Source organism: Panthera leo, chromosome C2 (genome assembly GCF_018350215.1).
Source record: "Panthera leo isolate Ple1 chromosome C2, P.leo_Ple1_pat1.1, whole genome shotgun sequence".
NCBI lineage: Eukaryota > Metazoa > Chordata > Mammalia > Carnivora > Felidae > Panthera > Panthera leo.
The window spans coordinates 48,250,916-48,271,185 of NC_056687.1; the positions used below are offsets into that span (position 1 = coordinate 48,250,916).

Sequence of the window (20,270 nt, forward strand, 5' to 3'; positions counted from 1 at the left end):
GTAAGCCAGCATCCCTTTAGGAGCAAATTTAAGGTTTTATTTTGTTGCTTTGTTTTGGTAGCAGTATATAATTTAAACAGCTGCTTTAATGTGACTTGCTATTAAAGGTGGAAATGAAGTTGTTCTGTCGTGACTTATTTAACAAATTTTGAGCTGGCCTCGCACATGAATGACAGGGAGTTTCAAAATATCCAACTTGTTCCCCAAACATCCTAGGTTCTCAATGTTAGTGAATGTTTTAGGTAAGTATTTGCACCTGGCTGATACTCTAAGACTAAATGGATGCAAATGAAATCATGACCAAAACTCTGCCATGCCTGTTTAGTTGAATCAGTTTAGAAAAGCCCGTATTGTGTTCACACTTACACAGGTACTTACCAGAAACTGGCTCGCTGACTCTTGGGTCCGCTGAAGAGAAATAGCAAACACAGAGTCAGATGTTACTAGGTAAGCCCTGGTGTTTCGGTGGCAGAGTGAAGAAGGTGGACGCTTACAGTCAAGTCTGACTTGCAAAGTGGTACACTCTTGCTAAAGACAATTTGAAGGGGTGTTTTGGAATTGTTCTCCATTGGACAGTCTTCTGCCAGGTACTCAGCTGCATCTTTTGGAATTTTTTGTTGCTCTTCAAGCGCTCATTCCATTTTAAAGCTTCCTCTTTTAAATTCAGACAAAACTATTGATGGTAAAATTACCAAAATGCCATGATGTACAGTTGGTGTAAAAATTACACAAATAATGCTGTGAGTATAGATTTATCTTTCAAAGGAGTTGGAATGTAGGTCAGAAAATTTCACAGCTGTTTATCAAAAAAGTATCAAATAAATTCCCTTTCTGGAGGTACCGCAGCTCAGTGTGTCTGATATTTTGATTCTAGGCTTGGATTTTAAGCATACAGAGGAGCATTTGTTCAGTTTGTAAGTATAGATCCCCCCCTCCTTTTTTTTTTGTTAGAGAAAGAGCACATGAGCACATTTGTGTGCAGAAGTGGGGGAGGACTAGAGGGAAGGGAGGGGGGAGGAATCTTAAGCAGGTTCCATGCCTAACATGGTGCTCCATCTCATGATGGTGAGAGATCATGACCTGAGTGGAAATCAAGTCAGAGGCTTAACAGACTGAGCTACCCAGGAGCCCACTTTTTATCTTTTAAACTGATATGCCTTTTTTTGACATCAAAATAAGTGAGAAAAAAATGTAAGTAGTATTTTCTTAAAGCTACTTTGATCAATGTGTTTTGAAATTCAAGAAACTATACACCGTGTTTATTTAGCAGAATTTCAAACAATCTCCATATGCAAAACATTGAGGCTCTTTACATCCTTGATTTGGGAATTGATGTCATTACCTGATTCAGTACTGAATGCCACCGTGTTGCTGGCTGGGCCTTCTCCAAGTGGGTTTTTGGGTTTCACCTGGAATTCATAGCTGTGTGGGAGAGAAATTTTAAAAAATGTGATATATCCTTTAGAGGTGGGAAACAATATTCCTTCCTAATTCTATTTTGAAATCATGAGGACGGTGAATACACATATATTCTCGAAGCAGCATGAGGAAAGAAAAAGTACTTGTCAAACAGTCTAGGCTAGGCCTTATGTCTTTACATTAAAAAAACAAAACAAAATAAAACTAAATCCCTTGGAGTTGTAGGTATGTTTGATTCTATGCTTAAGAATTATGCATTAACTTACTATGCAATATTTGGCAAATTTCATTCAAAGAATACAGAGAGCAAATCCTCTTAAGAAATTCAGGCAGTAAAGCTGTTTGCCATTTGCCTGAAACTAAGTTCCTTTTAACAGCACACTTAGCAGGAAAAGTAATTTTGAATGTAAAACCAACTTGAATCAGCTGACTATTTTGAGTCTCAAATTTGTACAAGGCTTTTGGGATATAATTACCATTTTTGAGAAGTTTGTAATTGAATAAGAATGCAGAACACATAAAAGATGGAAATGCATTTTACAAATGAGTAAAAAAACAGGACAACAGTTCATTTGGTACAGAGGATAATAAGCAGTAACAGGAGAAGTTTATGGAGTTCAGGGAAATCAGATTCTTGACTTTTTTTTTTAATGTTATTTCTGAGAGAGCACGTGTGAGGGGGGAAGGGGCAGGGAGAGATGAAGACACAGAATCTGAAGCAGGCTCCAGACTCCGAGCTGTCAGCACAGAGCCTGATGCAAGATCATGACCTGAGCCAAAGTTGGACTCTTACATGACTGAGCCACCCGCGTGCCCCCAGATTCTTGACTATTGAGGCAATGCGTTAAAACACTGCCAGAATCTATAAGATAACAGAGTCTAGCGTTACAACAAAGGCAAATTACTTTTTGAGTGCTATATATATCTGACACATTGATCATTCTACATACGGTACAAGATGGTAATCTATTCTTTGGTTAAGAACAATGAGGCTCTCATCATCAGGGAAATACAAATCAAAACCACAATGAGATAACACCTCAAACCTTTCAGAATGGATAAAATTAACAGCTCCGAAAACAACCCATCTTGGCAAAGATGAAGAAAAGGGGGAGCACTTTTGCACTGTTGGGGGGAATGCAGACTGATGCAGCCACTCTGGAGAACAATGTGGAGTTGCCTCAAAAAAATAAAACTACCCTATGACCCAGCTATTTCACTACTAGGCATTTATCCAAAGGATACAAAAATGCTGATTTCAAGGAGCACATGCACCCTAATATTTATAACAGCACTATCAACAACAGCCAAATATGGGAGAAGCACAAATGTCCATTGACTGAGGAATGGATAAAGAAGATATTGTATATTACCTAGGATATTACTCAGCAATCAAAAAGAATGAAATCTTGCCATTTGTAACAACGTGCATGGAACTAGAGTGTATTATGTAAGTGAAATAAGTCAGAAAGATACATATTGATGTCACTTATATGTGAAATTTAAGAAACACACCAGATAAACATAAAAGGAAGGGAAGGAAAAATATGAAAAATGGAGGCAAACCACGAGACTCTTAAATACAGAGAACAAACTGAGGGTTGCTGGAGGGGAGGTGGGTGAGGGGATGGGCTAAATGGGTGATGAGCATTAAGGAGGGCATTTGTGTGGATGAGCACTGGGCGTTATATGTAAGTGATGAATCACTGGGTTCTACGCCTAAAACCAATACTATATGTTAACTGACTTGAATTTAAATAAACTAAAAAAAGAATAATGAGGCTCTTCATCATTGTACTATTACCATCTGCTTTACAAACTGCAATGAGGATTAAAACTTACAGGGATTTTAGTGAGAGACTGCACATCAAAGCATTTTGTAAACTTATTAACTGACAGAAGGTACCATTATCATTTGCAATAAAAGGATGCCAATAAAAAATCATCCATACCACTCATTTAAATAAATTGCACGGACAAAGGATGTTTGGGCATGTAACACTCTAGAGATTAAATTCTTGCTCAGAGGCCTGAGGACCTTTAAAAAAAAAAAAAAGGAAAAAGAAAAAAAAAAAAAGAAAACATACCACTATGGTGAATGGAAAATAGAAAAAAGAAATAACAGATATGTGGACTTTGATTTAAGTGGGTAATGCATTCCACATACCAAGCCATTGCCAAAAGCCCTGTGCTTTGGCCAAGTCTGATTGCTGGAATCATCTCCACGTCTTTCTATTTTACAGTTATTTATACTTCAGCTTCATTTGTAGCATGGCCACAGATGTTCATAAGCTACTTTTTCTTCTTGCCAACATCTTATGATACTTGACACGTTTTGGAGAAATCAGTTAAAACTAAGTTTAATTAACAGTAGGGAAACTAAAAGGCACATATTTTGAGGTGAGTAAACCCTATATAAAGAAAGTATTTGAAGAGGCAAAATCTTTCTCAAGAAGCATATTTTATGAGATTTGTAATAGTCGGTCTAAGAGTAGTGTCTCAGAGAAAATGCCAATTGCACATAGGGAATAGGCATAGAATGCTATTTAAAATTTTCATAGAAGAAAATTATTTTTGAAAGAATAACACTTTAAATAGGTTTGAACAGGGGTGCCTGGATGGCTCAGTCGGTTAAGCGGCCGACTTCGGCTCAGGTCATGATCTCACAGTTCGCGGGTTCGAGCCCCGCGTCGGGCTCTGTGCTGACAGCTCAGAGCCTGGAGCCTGCTTCACATTCTGTGTCTCCCTCTCTCTCTGCCCCTTCCCTGCTCATGCTGTGTCTGTCTTAAAAATAAATAAACATTAAAAAAAAATTAAAAAAAAAATAGGTTTGAACAATCAAATTAAAATGTTACAAATACTAGAACAAAGTCAAAGAAATGAAAATGAGCAAAAATAAGGAAATCTGATTATTCCAGGGAATACAACACCTAACTATAGATTCCAGAAGAGAGAAGAGGGTAAAAGGTGCAAAATTATCCTAGAAAAGTAATTTCTCAGAGCTGAATGACAGGTTTCCAAATTTAAAAGGTCTAATGTATGCCCAGCAAAAGAAAAAGACAAAGAAAAAAAAAAAAAAAAGACTAACCAAAGCACACAAGTTGAAAATTTTCAGAGTATTGGGATAAAGACAAGATCTTAAAATGTTTCTGAGAAGAGAGGTGCTGGGTGGCTCAGTCAGTTAAGTGTCCGACTCTTGATTTTGGTACAGGTTCTCATGGTTCTTGAATTTGAGCACCGTGTCAGGCTCCACTCTGACAGTGCAGGAGCTGCCTGGAATTCTCTCTCGCTGCCCCTCCCCTGCTTGTGTGCATTCTCTCACAAAATAAATAAATAAAATTAAAAAATAAAAGTTTCTGAGAAGAAAATAGATCCCAAAGGATCCAATCCAGACTCAGAATGACATTTGACTTCTTAGCACTTGAAGTTAGAAAATAGTGGAACAGTGCCTTCAAAAGTCCTCATTTTAGTTTAAAAATCTGTCTGCCTAAACAATAGTATCAGTAAAATGAGGATATTTTCAGACATGTAAAAACTCAAAAATATTATCTTCCATAATAAGCTATTCTAAAGATCGATTTCTCAAGGAACACCACAAAGTGAGGGAGTAAAAGAAGTAAAAGGATGTAGGAGTTAGGGGAGTCAACATAGGATAGAAGCAAAAGATAATTGGCGAGGGATTCCAGAAGATGCTGCCTTAAACAAACACATGGAACAAGGAGATGACATATTTTGCCTTTTTGAGACGTGGTCAGTCTAGAAATATGGATTTAATTAACAGGAAAGATAGCTAAATTAATTAGAAATCGAAGATAATTGACTAAGAAAGTGAAAGAGGAGGCTTTTGAATTCCTCTCCTCCCACAGGCACATCAAATGTACAGCTGTATATGGAGTTCTCTCTGAAAAATCTAGAAACTAGCTGAGCAACCCATACACATTGGGCAAATGAAAGAACACTCACATTGATATGGGTAGGAAAGGCTGAGACACACTCTTGCCATAAACCCTCTTCTTGGCACGGTGTCCTACAATTGGGAGAAAACCCTCATTCCCACCTTCTCCCTGAGGAGTAAAGGGTTTGGACCTCACATTTAGTACCCCAACTTTTATTTTATTATTTAAAAAAAATTTTTTTAAAACATTTTATTTATTTTTGAGACAGGGAGAGACAGAGCATGAACAGGGGAGGGTCAGAGAGAGGGAGACACAGAATCTGAAACAGGCTCCAGGCTCTGAGCTGTCAGCACAGAGCCCGACACAGGGCTCGAACTCACGGACTGCGAGATCATGACCTGAGCCGAAGTCGGCCGCTTAACCGACTGAGCCACCCAGGCGCCCCCAGTACCCCAACTTTTAAAACTCCCATCTGAGGGATGGGGCCCATAAACACCCAGCTCTGACGTCCAAAAGGGCTTGCATTCACAAGTCCCATAGGACAGTAACCAAGAAGCAGTTCTTAACCAGCTAAACCCCCAGGACTCAACAAAGAGGGAACAGGCAAAACCACTCATGTACCATCAGCCTTTTCCTGAAAGAGGTTTATTTGCATGTGTTAAAAGCTGTTATCTGAGGGCCAGGCTTCTAACTATAACACATATGCACTGGTTGGCTGTAATCCTCACCAAAGACTGGGAAACTGGTGGACATTTTCCCTGCCCCTTCCCTCTGGCTGGAACAGTAAAACCAAGCCTCCAATATCTCCTTGGAAGGAGTTTGCACACATTTCTGGCACCCCAGCTTTTGTGGCTGCTGTTCAAGGAATGCCTCCCTGTACCCCCAACTCCGGTTGCCTGGCTCTGAGAACCAACAAGGCTTGCATTCTTCAGTCCCATAATATTGTAGCACACAAAGCAGTTAACAGGTACAAGAGCACTTCTACCCAATGACTATATCCCAGGCCAAGCACAGAGGGAGCAGGCAAAAATGCCCATCTTCCAGTGTCTCTCTGGAGGGGTATTAAGTAAAGAGTATCCCAGCTGCTATCTGAGGGTCCAGTTGATAATCAGTCTGCATCCAGGTCGTGACTGCAATTCTCACTTTTGGGACATTGATGGGTTTTAGAGCACCCTCAGCTACTGTGAGCCACTAACAACAAAGAAGTTGATTTGGACAACCTCAGAAGTTTGAGGGACAACTAGAAGCCTGGGCTGGGCTGATTGAAGAGAGTCATTTCCTATACAAGACCACTGTGCCAACACTGGGAGAAGTGGGTGTTTTTTCTAATATGTAGAAATGAACAAAGAATCAAGGAAATTGAAGAAACTGAGGAATATGTTCCAAACAAAACAAGAAAAGTCAACAGAAACAGATCTCAATAGAGATAGTGATATATGTGACAGTTCAAAATAACAGTCATAAAGATGCTTACCAAGATCAAGAGACAAATGCAAGAACAAAGTGAGAATTTCAACAAAGAGAGACTATTTAAAAAGTACCACAGAGAAAACACTTAGCGGAAGAATGCAATAACTGCACTGAAAAATTCATTACAGTTCAGTATCAGACTAGATCAAGCAGAAAAAGGATCAACAAACTTGAAGACAGGGCAGTGGAATTCATCTAATCAGAAGAGCCAAGAATGAAAATGAAAACAGTTAAGAGACATATGGACACCATCAAGGAGACCAAGATATACATTATAGTGGTCTCAGAAGAAGGAGAGAGAAAGAAAGGGGCAGAAAGCTCATTCAAAGAAATAATGGCTAAAAGCTTTTGTTAAAACCTGGGGAAAGAAACGGACATCTAGATCCTGGAAGTCCAAGAAGTTCCATATAGAAGAATCTACAGATATCCATACTGAGATACATTATAACTAAGCTGTCAAAAGTTAAATACAAGGAGAAAATCTAAAAGAAGAGAAAAGCAACTTGTTTCATACAAAGGAACTTCCATAATACCATCAGCAGATTTTTCAGGAAGAATTTTCAGGCCAGAGGGAGTGGCCTGATATATTCAACATGCTATAACTAAAACAAACAAGCAAAAAAAAAAAAAAAAACAAACAAACAAACAAAAAAACAAAAACAAAACAAAAAAAAACAAAAAAAACAAATTAACCAGCAAAATTGTCCTTCAGAGTTGAAGGAGAGGTAAAGAGTTTGCCAAACAAAAGCTGAGAACTTATCACCACTACACTGGCCTTGTAAGAAATGTGAGAGTTCTAGCTGAAACTAAAGGATGCTAATTAGTTATAAGAAAACATCTAAAAGTATAAAACTCACTGGTAAAGGTAAATACATAGTTAAATTCAGAATACTCTAATCATGGTGCAGTAAATGACCTATAACTCTAATTTGAGGGTTAAAAGAGAAAAATATTAACTATACTACAACAAGTTGTTAACGATTACAACAATGTAAGGAAAGGTAAATTGACATCAAAAAACAGTGTGGAGGGGAGAGAAAAATGTAGAGCTCTTTTTATGTTTGAAGTTGTTATTAGTTTAAAACAGACTGTCATAAATGTTTTATGTAAGCCTTATGGTAACAAAAGCAATAACCTATAGTAGATACGCAAAAGATGAAGAGAAAGCAATCAAAGTATGCCACTACAGAAAATCATCAAATCAAAAAGGAAGAGAACAAAAGAGGAAATAAAGAAACAAAAGAATTATAAAACAATCAGAAAACAATGAGCAAAAATAGGAATAGTAAGTCCCTGCCTGTCAATAATTAACTTTAAATGTCAATGGACTAAATTCTCCAATCCAAGCATGTAGAGTGACTTAATAGACAAAAAATAAGAACCAAGTAAATGCTGCTTACAAGAGCCTCACTTCAGCTTTAAGGACACACACAGACTAAAGTCGAAGGGGTGAAAAAAAGATATATCATTCAGATGAAAAGCAAAAGAAGCAGGGGTACCGTCTAGACAGATAATTAGTAATGAAATATTGGACTTAAACTACACATTAGACTGGACGGATTTGACAGACATTTACAGAACATTTCATCTGAATACATATTCTCAAGCACACATGTAATATTCCTCAGGATAGATCATATTTTAGGTCACAACAAGTCTTGAGAAATTAAACAAATCAAATCAGGCATTTTTTTTTCTAACCATAATGGTAAGAAACTAGAAATCAATTATATGAAGAAAATTGGAAAATTCACAAATACATGGAGATTAAGCAATATGCTCCTGAACAACCAATGGGTCCAAGAAGAAATCGAGGGTAATTAAAAAATATCTTGAGACAAATGAAAATGGAAATGCAATATACCAAAACTTAGGAGATGCAGCAAATGCAATGTGAGGAGGGAAATATATAATGGTGAATGCCCACATTAACAAAAGAAAGGTTATCGATTAAACAACCCAACTTTACAGTTAAAAGAACAAGAAAAAGAACAAACTAAGCCCAAATTCGGTAGAAGAAAGGAAATGACAAATATCAGAACAGAAATAAATTAAATAGGGAACTGGAAAAACAATAGAAAAGATCAATGAAACTAAGAGCTGTTTTTCCAAAGATAAATAAAATTGACAAGCCTTTAGTTAGAGTAGCTCAGAAAAAAGAAGACTGAAATAAAATCCTATATGAAAGAAGAGACATTACAACTGATTCCACAAAAATCCAAAGGATTGTGAGACTACTATGACCAATTATACTCCAACGAATTACATAATGTAGAAAAAATGATATATTCCTAGAAACATACAACCTACCAAGACTGAATGATGAAGAAATAGATAATCTGAACAGACCATGATCAAATGGGATTCAGTCCAGGGATACAAAGACAGTTCAATGCCCATAAATCAATCAATGTGATGCACCACATTAACAACATAAGTGATAATTTATATGATCTCAATAGATGCAGAAAAGCATTAAACAAAATTCAACATACTTTTATGACAAAAACTCTCAACAAAGTGGGTAAAGTGGGAATGCTTCTCAACATAATAAAGGGCATATATGACAAGCCCACAGCTAACATCATACTCAACAGTGAAATGCTGAAAACTTTCTACCTAGATCAAGAACAAGACAGAAATGCCCACTCTTGCCACTTTTATTTGACCTAATGCTGGAAATCCTAACCAGAGCAATTAGGCAAGAAAAACAAATATGAGCCATCCAAGTCAGAAAGGAAGAAGTACAACCATCTCTATTTGCAGATGACATGATATTATATATAGAAAGCCCTAAACACTTCACCAAAACTCTGTTAGAATAAATAAATTCAGTTAAGTTGTAGGATCAAAAATCAGCATACAAAAATCAGTTGTGTTTTTATATACCAACAATAAACTTTCAGAAAGAGAAATTAAGAAAACAACCCCATTTATAATAGCATCAAAAAGAATAAAATATTTAGGAATCACTTGATCTAAGGAGGTAAAAGATCTGTACACTGAAAACAATAAGACATAATTGAGGAAAACACAAATAAATGGAAAGATAATCCATGTTAATGGATTAGAAGAATTAATATTGTTAAAATTTCCCTCTTATCCAAAGCAATCTATAGATTCAATGCAATTGCTATCAAAATTCCAATGGCATTTTTCACAAAAATTGAACAATCAATCCTATGATTTGTAAGGAACCATAAAAGACCCAAATGGCCCAAGCAATCTAAGAAAGAACAGAGCTGAAGGCTCTATGCTGGATTTCCAACTGTATTACAAAGCTTCAGTAATCAAAAACAGTATAGTATTGGGATAAAAACAGACACATAGATCAATGCAACATAATAGAGAGCACAGACATAAACTCACACATATATGGTCAATTAATTTATGACAAAGGAGACAAGAATATACAATTGGGAAAAGGACAGTCTCTTCAATAAATGGTGTTGGGAAAACTGGACAGCTACCTGCAAGAGAATTAAACTGGACCACTATGTTACACCATACACAAAATTAACTCAAAATAGATTAAATACTTAAATATATGATCTGCAATCATGAAACTCCTGGAAGAAAACCTTGTGGGTAATCTTCTTGACGTTGGTCTTGGTGATGATTTTTTGGATTTAATACCAAAAGTAAAGGCAACAAAAGCTAAAATAAATGAGTAGGACTATATCAAACTAAAAAGCTTCTGCATGGCAAAGGAAGCCACCCTGTAACTGCTTGTTGGTTTGAGTGGTTTGGTTAGCTAATTTTACCCCTATGTAGTCTTGAAATATTTGAGCCCTATTCAGGTGGGGCTTCAGTCAGAGGGAAAGAAATGGAAAAGTAGAATATGAAAATATGAGTAATAGGCCCTCAAATAGGGAAAGAGAAATCCAATCAATTAGTTATATGAGCATTTCTGGATACTTGCCATATGCAGACATTGTATTCACCTGGGAATATAGAGAAGGAGCAAAAAGTGGCAGAGCTGGAGGGATACTATTAGAGGATAAAAGAAGTTCTAATCAGGGCCAAAGTCAGAGGAGCAGGGTATCAGCAGGCATGAGGTATCATCAACCAGTTACCAAGCATGTCCTCATGGACATTCTTGTATCTCTCATTTATACAGGGACAAGAAATTCCAGATCTGGGCTGTGCTCCAAGTCTATGGTATCGCTAAGAGTTTCTGGCATGCCCCATCCCCTGCCACACCCCAGATACTAAGTAATTCTAAATGAAAAGTAATTAAAAGAATATGTTTATGTGAAAATAATTGCTCTCTTTATAGATTGTTGGAGTTCCATGCTCTTAGCTAGCCTTTTTGCCAGAAGAAAAGTTGTAAAACTGAGCAATCCCTTCAATTTCTTTCTTCAATGGTGAAATTATTGATTGTTCTGCTGCCTACACCTACAATAAAACTCAGTAAAGTGCCTAATGCTCTAGTAGCTTATTTTACTCCTTGAGAAAAGACGTTTAAAAGTTAATACACAAATGGGGTGCTTGGGTGGCTCAGTTGGTTAAGTGTCCAACTTCAGCTCAGGTGATGATCTCATGGTTGGTGGGTTTGGACCCCGAGTCAGGCTCTGTGTTGACAGCTCAGAGCCTGGAGTCTGCTTCAGATTCTGTGTCTCCCTCTCTCTGTGCCCTTCCCCTACTCATGCTCTGTTTCTGTCTCACAAATAAATCAACATTAAAAAATTTTAAAAGAAAGTTAATATACAATCTTCAGGAAACAGAACTACACAAAAACACTACGAATAAGGGTATAATGGCTATTCCACATGCCTGCTTTGTTCAGCCAGGTTTATAGTTTATGATAACTTGCTGCCTCTATTCCAGTTTACTTTTTGAGCCAAGATTTTATTAAATCAAACAAACAATATTACTAAACTGTCTTTGTGTCAGCTATAGGAAACTTTAGTATGTTTTAATTTTAGAGGGAGAACTGTTCTCTAGAATCCTCCCAAGCTACAGAGGACAGAAGTACAGGAATAAGTTAAGTGAACTTGATTTAATTACCAGACAGAATACATTTTGCGTGGAAATTGCTGGGCCACATGTAAATCTGGTACACGCAATGGATTCTTTAGTTTTTTAGTCAAGTGAGGAGACAAGGGCTCACTTGAAGAGATTATAGGGCTTTTTGTTTGTCTTTACTGTATAGCAATTATGTGTGTCCATCTATATTGTCCAGCCTACCAATGGATTATTCAAATATGAGATAGAAACAATTTGTCTGAAAACAAATTGGAGGCCACAGACACAGACTTAAAGAAAAATGCTTTCTCTACTTCTGTAATAGAAGGACAATTCAACTTGCTGTAAGGCTTAACCTAGCTTTTCATTTTAATGTCAGTTCCAGTTTCCCACTGATTCTATGCATGTCTTTGGATATCATAAGAATGTATCATTTTAGAGGTGGGAGAGACTTCAAGATCAATTTACCTCACACTCCCTGTCCCCGTAAGCAGTGGTACAAGACTTACTGTTTTTTTTTTTTTTTTTTTTTTTCAACGTTTTTTATTTATTTTTGGGACAGAGAGAGACAGAGCATGAACGGGGGAGGGGCAGAGAGAGAGGGAGACACAGAATCGGAAACAGGCTCCAGGCTCCGAGCCATCAGCCCAGAGCCTGACGCGGGGCTCGAACTCACGGACCGCGAGATCGTGACCTGGCTGAAGTCGGACGCTTAACCGACTGCGCCACCCAGGCGCCCCAAGACTTACTGTTTAAGTCATATACTTTGTCAGTTCTTCTGCTCACAGAGCTAAAAATAATCATAGTTGTCTTTACACACAAAGTGGTTGGCTATAGATTGGAGAGGCTCTTCTTACTATTTTTCTTTTAGCTCAACACAAGCCATACACTGAGGTTTCATGATAGAAATAAATGGAAAATATATACTGGGGAGTGGGCTAGGTGGGTACCGATTCAGGTGGACACCAACATATCTGTATTTTCTTTGCATTCTAGGGGTGGGGGTAGGAGAGGGGTCTTGCAAAGAAAGAGATGGAGTTGTGTCACAGCACTGTGCCTCTGTTAGCACATCTCTTCTGCTTCATCTGACTAAATAGTTATGGCTCCGTTCCAACACCCCTGTTCCCTGTGCACATATATGACCAAAGCCCATTGTAGCTGCAAGCATCTGTTGGCAAGGCTGGGGTAGTCCCCACTGTGCCACCTTTGGAACTACAGCCTGCTGGCCCAGAGCAGCCTTGGGGCTTCACTCCCTACAGACAGAAACATCTCACAACACATATGCAGCCAAACTGTTCTTCAGCAAGATAGCTACTGTCCCTTCCTGTGGCTATTTTTTGAGCTTTTGCAGAAGAGGTAAAAATCCTGGCTAAAATGTAAAAACAGGCAGGGAGAAGGTGATCATACACTGTGAGAAGGAAACGGTAACACAGTCCACTGTGCTTTTGGTTCTAGTGTGTGAACATTTAAAAGTTTTACCTAAAAAGCTCTGGGGATCTATTTTCTCTGCATTGACTCTCTTGGGTTAGATGTTCTAATGCCAAGCTCTACTCCACCCATTTCAGTGTGTAATAAATGATTACCCTGTAATTATCACCTGTTTTTACATCTCATGATTTTTAGTCAGGACAAATCATGGAAAATGATACTAAAATAAATTATATACATGTGTCTCCTGAAATTGGAACACAGTTACAGTAATTCTTTCGGAATTTATTATCTTCTAGCTTTTCAAATAGGGTATCCCAGAACCTCATGTTGGGGTGGTGGTGGTGATGAATTTTACCAACTATAACTCAAAGTTTGCCTGTTGGGAATTCAACAGGCACTGAAATGTGACTAAAGTCATTCTTTACAGGTAATAAAAACCACCTGGTGGCTGCATGCTGTACATACTTCCTCTTTATTTTATAGCATGTCTTTTATTAGCATTAATCTTGGATCATGGCTGGGCAGAAAAGATATAATGGAAAGAAATCTTGCCTTAACAACTTAAGATAGTATGGAAAAAGCTTACATCGAAAAAACCTACAAACCTAAATTTGGAACTCATAATTTTATTATTCTGGCTGTAACCTTGCTGTCAGTAGTAACTTTAAGGACTACTTGTATTTCACCGAAGTCATGCACATGGACTTGATTTGAAAGAACGATACTGTTGTTACTCTTTCTTTTCTTGCCATCCTGTTCTATTCAATTCTATCCTTTACCGTCAAGTTCTAGTCTCAAGTATTGCAGGAGGCCTTCTCTTCTAAATTGCAGAACTTCAGTGTAAGTCCTATGTGATCTTTTATGCTGTCTTGTGATGCTGTCCAGCTGTTTCATGGCTGTTAGTTTTGTTTTCCCAGGTGCTTCTAGGCTTCAGAAATATCAGATTAAATGAAATAATTTGACTTCAAATTATCCTTACTTAACTCATGAAGTTATTTTGATTAATAGAGGTTTCAAATCATAATTTTAATATTTCAGCTGAAAACATTTTTTTTGCTCATTAAGTGGACAAATTCATCTCTAGCATACCTGTTAAGAGAACATAGAATGCATTCTTACTCACTGGGGTCTGGGATCTACTAAACTACTTGAACACCACAAGGCTCCACACATTGTAGACTAAACAATTTTCATTAGAGCACCTTTATATCCATGTGTATTATATCTACTCCCAGTGGGGAAATGCTTTTCAAACTGCTGATATACAACTTTTAAATCATGACCCATTAGGGACTATCAGTATAATCCTGGTCAAATCATATATATGACTATCAACAGTCTTTATGTCTGAACTGGATTTCATTCAATTATATGAAACTCTAAAAATAACATAAAATAAGCCAAATACAGACACATTGAGTGGCCCCAAATTTATGCCAACTGGAAAAACTTGGCATGGGATTCTGATTTCAGGGAATCCTACACTTAAGATTACTTTTTCCCAAAGATGATTCCAGAAAGGCCCTCCTTTGAGCTTTGCTTGTCTTGAGATGAGGATAGTTTTAGGGGTCCCTCCTTTGAAGACCCACTGATGAAGGACAGGAGTGACAAATGAGATGCATATCTTAGGGTGAGATAAAGGGGACTTGGCTGTAAATTCCAGAAACAATTAGTATAATTCCTACAACTGACATAAACTCCAGAAACAATTAGCATAAGTCCTACAACAATTCATAGCAGAAGCTAGATGTGAACTCCATGACTAGTCCTGTGATTCCAGAATGAAATGCAGCTTAGCCCAAAGGTACGTTTGTCTTATGCACCTATTTGGCCAAACAGGCAAGATGCCAAAATGGCACTCTTGCAAGACATTATCAAAAAAGTTCTTTTTGTTAGCTTTATTCTACCGACTGTTACTCGTTACAAGTAGCTCTAGTATCAAAAGTGATTATTCCAACTAAATCAATGTCAGGAAAAAACTAAATTTGAAGTTGGAGCAAGTCACTCCCAGTAAGCAACTTTCTGGCTCTCCCCATCTCTTGACTAAGTTCTCTGATCTGGCAGAGAAGGCCCTCCACAACATGGCTTCTACCTCTCGTTGCTTCCACTGCCTCTGTTCACTTTTCACCTCTCACACTCATGGAAGTAGCTGATTGTTCACTGCACACAACCATACCATTTGGGCCTCTGCTCTAACATATGCTAGTTTCTCTGACGTTTCTTTCCCCTACCACAGTTACCTAGCTAACTCCTTCCTGCTCTTCATTTAAGCCTCAGCCCAGGTGTCACCTCCTCCACAAAGTTTTCCCAATTTCCCCAGACTTTGCAAAGTGTCACCCACTCTGTGCTCCCCTTGCAACTTGTATATATTTTTGCCAGAGCTCTCACTATTTTGTGTAGAATAATCAGTTACTAAAAGACTACCCCACTACCTCAAGTCCTCAAGGACAGGCACCATGTTTATTCAGTTTTGTGGTCACCACACTAAGCACACTGTTGGCACTTAATAAATGTTAGCTGAGTAGAAACACAAACCTGTTACAAACAAATCAGGTTTAAAATGTCACTTAAATAATTATTTTCTACATCTGATCATGAGTCATAGGTGAACTTTGAAGGTGAAGATTTGAAGGTAGCCTAATTCAGAAAAGGAACACAATATTTAGAAATTAGATGCTTTTCAATGTTTTCAGTATATTAAGTGGCATAAAAAGCAAGAAACTATAAAGAAAAAAACTTCCATGTTCTGTAAGCCCAAATTCACCTCTTAAAAAGTCCAAATTAAGTAACTTTTTCTTCTTTACTCTTCCCTTAAAATATGTTATGTTAAAAATAGTCTCTCTCCCTGTTAATCTCTCTAAGGAAACAGAACCAAGATCATCAAATGAGTTTTTACTGAAATACATGCTTATTTTGGCTAACTTAAATCCTTTAAAAAAAATTAGCAGTTGTAAAATTTTCCATATTACAACTCAAAATAGAGAACTTTAAAGAAAAAAAATACCTGTGCAAAGTATTATATTTATAGTATAGGACTACAGTTTATACACAGCAAACCATCTAGAATTAACTAGATGCTTCCTTTTTTTCATGAAAAGATTATCAGTTTCCTTGTTGTCAGAACTTTACTAGGCTCTTTTGAATATCATAATCAATACCTGATTCAATTCAATCAACTGATGACAATGGAAGATAGAAATAAAACTTATGAAAAAATTTTCTAATGCTGGAGTTCCAGTCTTTGCCTCTGCTGGTCTTTATCAAGCTATGAAGTATTCAGGAAACTTTATCAAGCTATGAAGTATTCAGTCTGGAAAAATTCCTGATTGTGTCTCTCTGAAAATTGATCTATGTTGCTTGGTGCACTAGAACGTAAAGTGTGAAGATGTTTTTGTTTTAACTGAAAGCATAGTTTTCAAATAGTGTCTTGGAATTTGAGGAAAGAAATTGATTTTCCACAAAGAGTGATATTTAGTCCCCAAATGAATTTAGTACATATTTTTTTAAAGAAATGCTTGGCTGTATCCTTTTGAGAATTTCCTTGAACAATAAATTTGATGATTTAGCCATGTAAAACAAAACAAAACCTTCCCTATTACATTTCTAGAAGTGCATAAAGCCCTTATTTTTCTTCCAGTACAGTGAGCCGATAAAATGTTGGATATTTTAGATTTAAAAAGAAATGACAAAACCATACAGTAATGTAAACAACCAGGTACCAATAGGTAATAAGGGATGCCAAGAAAAATTGTTTATTATAGAGCATCGGTAATAATATATGTGTCTATTTTCAAAAATGTATTCTCATTTGTTTATTATAAAAAGACCCAAAATGAAAAGACCACTATGCCTGGGAATGGTCTGTAGTTATTTTAAGCATTAACTATCACAAACTTTCATCTACTTTTGTTACATAACTTTTATATCCTTGCCCTCTTCTTTCCAGCATGCCAGCCAAATTCTTCTGTTTCACATTTAGTTTACATCCTACACACTCCAGTTGTGTCTCATCCACAGAATTTTCCTTCTCTCCATTTTGGTATTTAATATCAACATTTGATATTAATGATCCTCTATTTTTCAATGTTCTCCCCTATAGTGTTAACTTACAAGACCATCTTGTCAGCTCTTGTATCCCCACCAATAATTTGTGTATTTGCAAAACATGACTCTAGAGGTACCTACTCCTATGCACAGAAAGCCAAAGAATGAAATGCAAACTACACTGTCCCTTAAGACAGAGATGGATGATGTCATTTCATTCCTTTGGTGATGATTTATGCACTGTCAGAATTCACCTGTAAGAGCACAGGTGGCTTACCTTGTATCTGGTTTTAGATTTTCTACAGTGGAGAAGGTTTGATTTGTAATTTGAATGGACTTGTTCTTCCCGCTGAATGTCCCATTTTCTCTGGATATAACTTCATATTCTGAAAAGTGAAAAAGCCAACAAATACTTGTCTTTATGTCCCGGCTGATTTAATTGCTGTTAAGGCTAACAGCATCATAAAGTCACTCTCATAAAAGTGAGCAATTTAGATTGTAGTTACTGAGATGTACTGATCTTATACATTAGCAATTTGCAGATGGGGATGGCCAATGGATGACAAAGGTCCCAAAGCATTTTGGGAGTTGCTCATTGATCACATCTGCTTTCCCTTTACTGGAACATGAAAGGCTTGGTAACTGTGAAGACTGATGATGAACCTGTGGTATCTTTGGATACTGGTAACTAATGATTTTGCTAGGCAAATCAAATAGTCTGTCATTGTTGAAAAACCCAGTGTGGGGAAAGTGCTGTATGAGAAGTGGTACTTAAGTAGAAGGCACGTTTCTTCTCTGTGGGGCTTTATTATATTGCTAGGGAAAAGACCACTGCATACATGGTTCTGTTGCAAAAATATATCTATATATCTATATCTATCTATACCTATTCCTATACCTATATCTATACCTATACCTATATCTATATCTATATCATCTATATCTACATATCTTTGGGTTTAAAACCATCCAGCAAATAGCAGTTAACCAAATAATGAGTGACAGTTCATTATTGGGAACTATAGAATTATGAAATTTTTCTACCTACTGCTTACATAAGTTACAAAAGATTTGTACCTACTGCTTACATATGCCTCCTTGAAAATAATCCTTGTTTTTTAAAAAAATCATTAAAGTATGAATGGAGATCTGCATAAATTTCACCTAAAGACATGTTTCTATGAACTTGCAGGGCTTATCAAGAGAAGGGCTTTCAGATTCAGAACATAATTTATAAATTTGTTAATTGGCTTTTCCACCTCTTAATTGGAGTTTAATGTATGTGACAAGGTCACACAGAAGATTCAAAACTTGAAAAATAGAAAACAGAAACAACCCCTACTCAAAATCAGCTCCATAAGTGTGAAGAAATATACAAGTGGTAGCCATCAGGAAAAGTGGGAAAAAGCCACAAAGGGTGGCAATTTAGTGGGGATTTCTGCTATTAGCACTAAGACCAAAGGTGGGAGATGGAGACTGGAAGTAAAACTTAAACTATGGAAAGACTAGAAGACATAATAATCAATTTTAATTTGGGAAGGATTTTTAATGGTATATTTTAAAAATCAAAAAAGGAGGATGGCTCTTTCTGATTAATTCTGTATGACGATCCTTCTAAAAATTGAAAATTAAATCAGAAGGCAATGGCCATTGTATCTGGATATGTTAGCACAGCTACCAAAGGACTAATGGCTAGTATTTAGTGTTCTTTTCTCAGAAACTTCTGTTCCTTAACCTATTTATGTTGGCGTTCTATTCTCAAAGAGGACAGAAAGGGAGGGAAGGGAAGGACCTTGAATTCAAATATATCCATTTTATATCTGTTTCTCAGCTGTGAATCAGTATTTACTAGATAGACAAAGATGGGAGTAATTAAAATGGATTTTTAAAACTGGAAACTGCTTGTTGGATACATGGTAAGATATGCTACTGATGAGGAACCCAAAACACTCATGACTTTTCTATTAAAGTTAAGGTATGGGAAAGGCTAGTCCAAAGGATAGAGGAGTGCTGTTTTGGAAGGGCACATGCACCCCAATGTTTATAGCAGCACTATCAACAATAGTCAAATTATGGAAAGAGCCCAAATGTCCATCATCTGGTGAATGGATAAAGACGCATATACAGACCAACACACACACACACACACGTATACATACACAATGGAATATTACTCGGCGATGAGAAAGAATGAAATCTTGCCATTTTCAACAATGTGGATGGAACTAGAGTGTATTACGCTAAACGAAATAAGTCAGTCAGAGAAAGACAAATAACATATGACTTCACTCATATGTAGAATTTAAGATACAAAACAGACGAACATAAGGGAAGGGAAGCAAAATAATATAAAAACAGAGAGGGGACAACCCATAAGAGACTCTTAAATACAGAGAACAAACCAATGATTGCTGGATGGGTGTTGGGTGGGGGGATGGGATGGGCTAAATGGGCAAGGGGCATTAAGGAGGACACTTGTTGGGATGAGCACTGGGTGTTATATAAATTCTACTTCTGAAAACATTATTATACTGTATGTTAACTAACTTAGATTTAAAATTTAAAAATCTATAAAATTAAAAAAAATAAAAATAAAAGATAAAAAGTTGAAAAAAAACCCAAAAGGACACTACATGACTCATTGAAAAGTGACAGACCAAGCCATTTGCCCTGATCTCAGTTTGTAAAATGTAATAGCTCTTCATAGTGTTGCTTGTGGGGATTAAACTAGGAATATATGGAAAGTGCTCAACAGTATTTTGCATATGTTTTTTCAACAGGTGGTACCTATTATTATTACTTATTATCCCTGAGTTGTGTTTAAATTTGAAAGATTTCAGTTGGAAAGACTCAAGTGTCGCTTCGTCACCCAAAGAAAAATTTGTATGACACTCCCATTGAATTTGCATGAAAGCAACCACTTTCAAGAAACATCTTTGGTGTGGGACATTAATCAGTGACTGTGTAATATTCTTTTTAATATTACCCCAGACTCAGTACTAGAAACTCTTACTGAATATCTTCTCTAATTTTCTTTTGACT

At 36.9% G+C, this 20,270-nt stretch overlaps 1 protein-coding gene across 13 annotated transcripts in view; it reads right to left on the bottom strand.

Annotated features, from left to right (window-relative positions):
* The window catches only part of LOC122229851 (ABI family member 3 binding protein), a 257,228-nt gene that overhangs the window by 4,350 nt on the left and 232,608 nt on the right, over positions 1–20,270 (bottom strand). For all 13 annotated transcript variants that reach the window (XM_042955387.1, XM_042955388.1, XM_042955383.1 and 10 more), the window contains 3 exons: positions 17,506–17,614; positions 1,343–1,422; positions 379–408 (listed from right to left, as the gene is read on the bottom strand). In XM_042955387.1, coding sequence (XP_042811321.1) covers positions 379–408; positions 1,343–1,422; positions 17,506–17,614 — 219 coding nt within the window. The remainder of the gene's footprint in view (positions 1–378; positions 409–1,342; positions 1,423–17,505; positions 17,615–20,270) is intronic.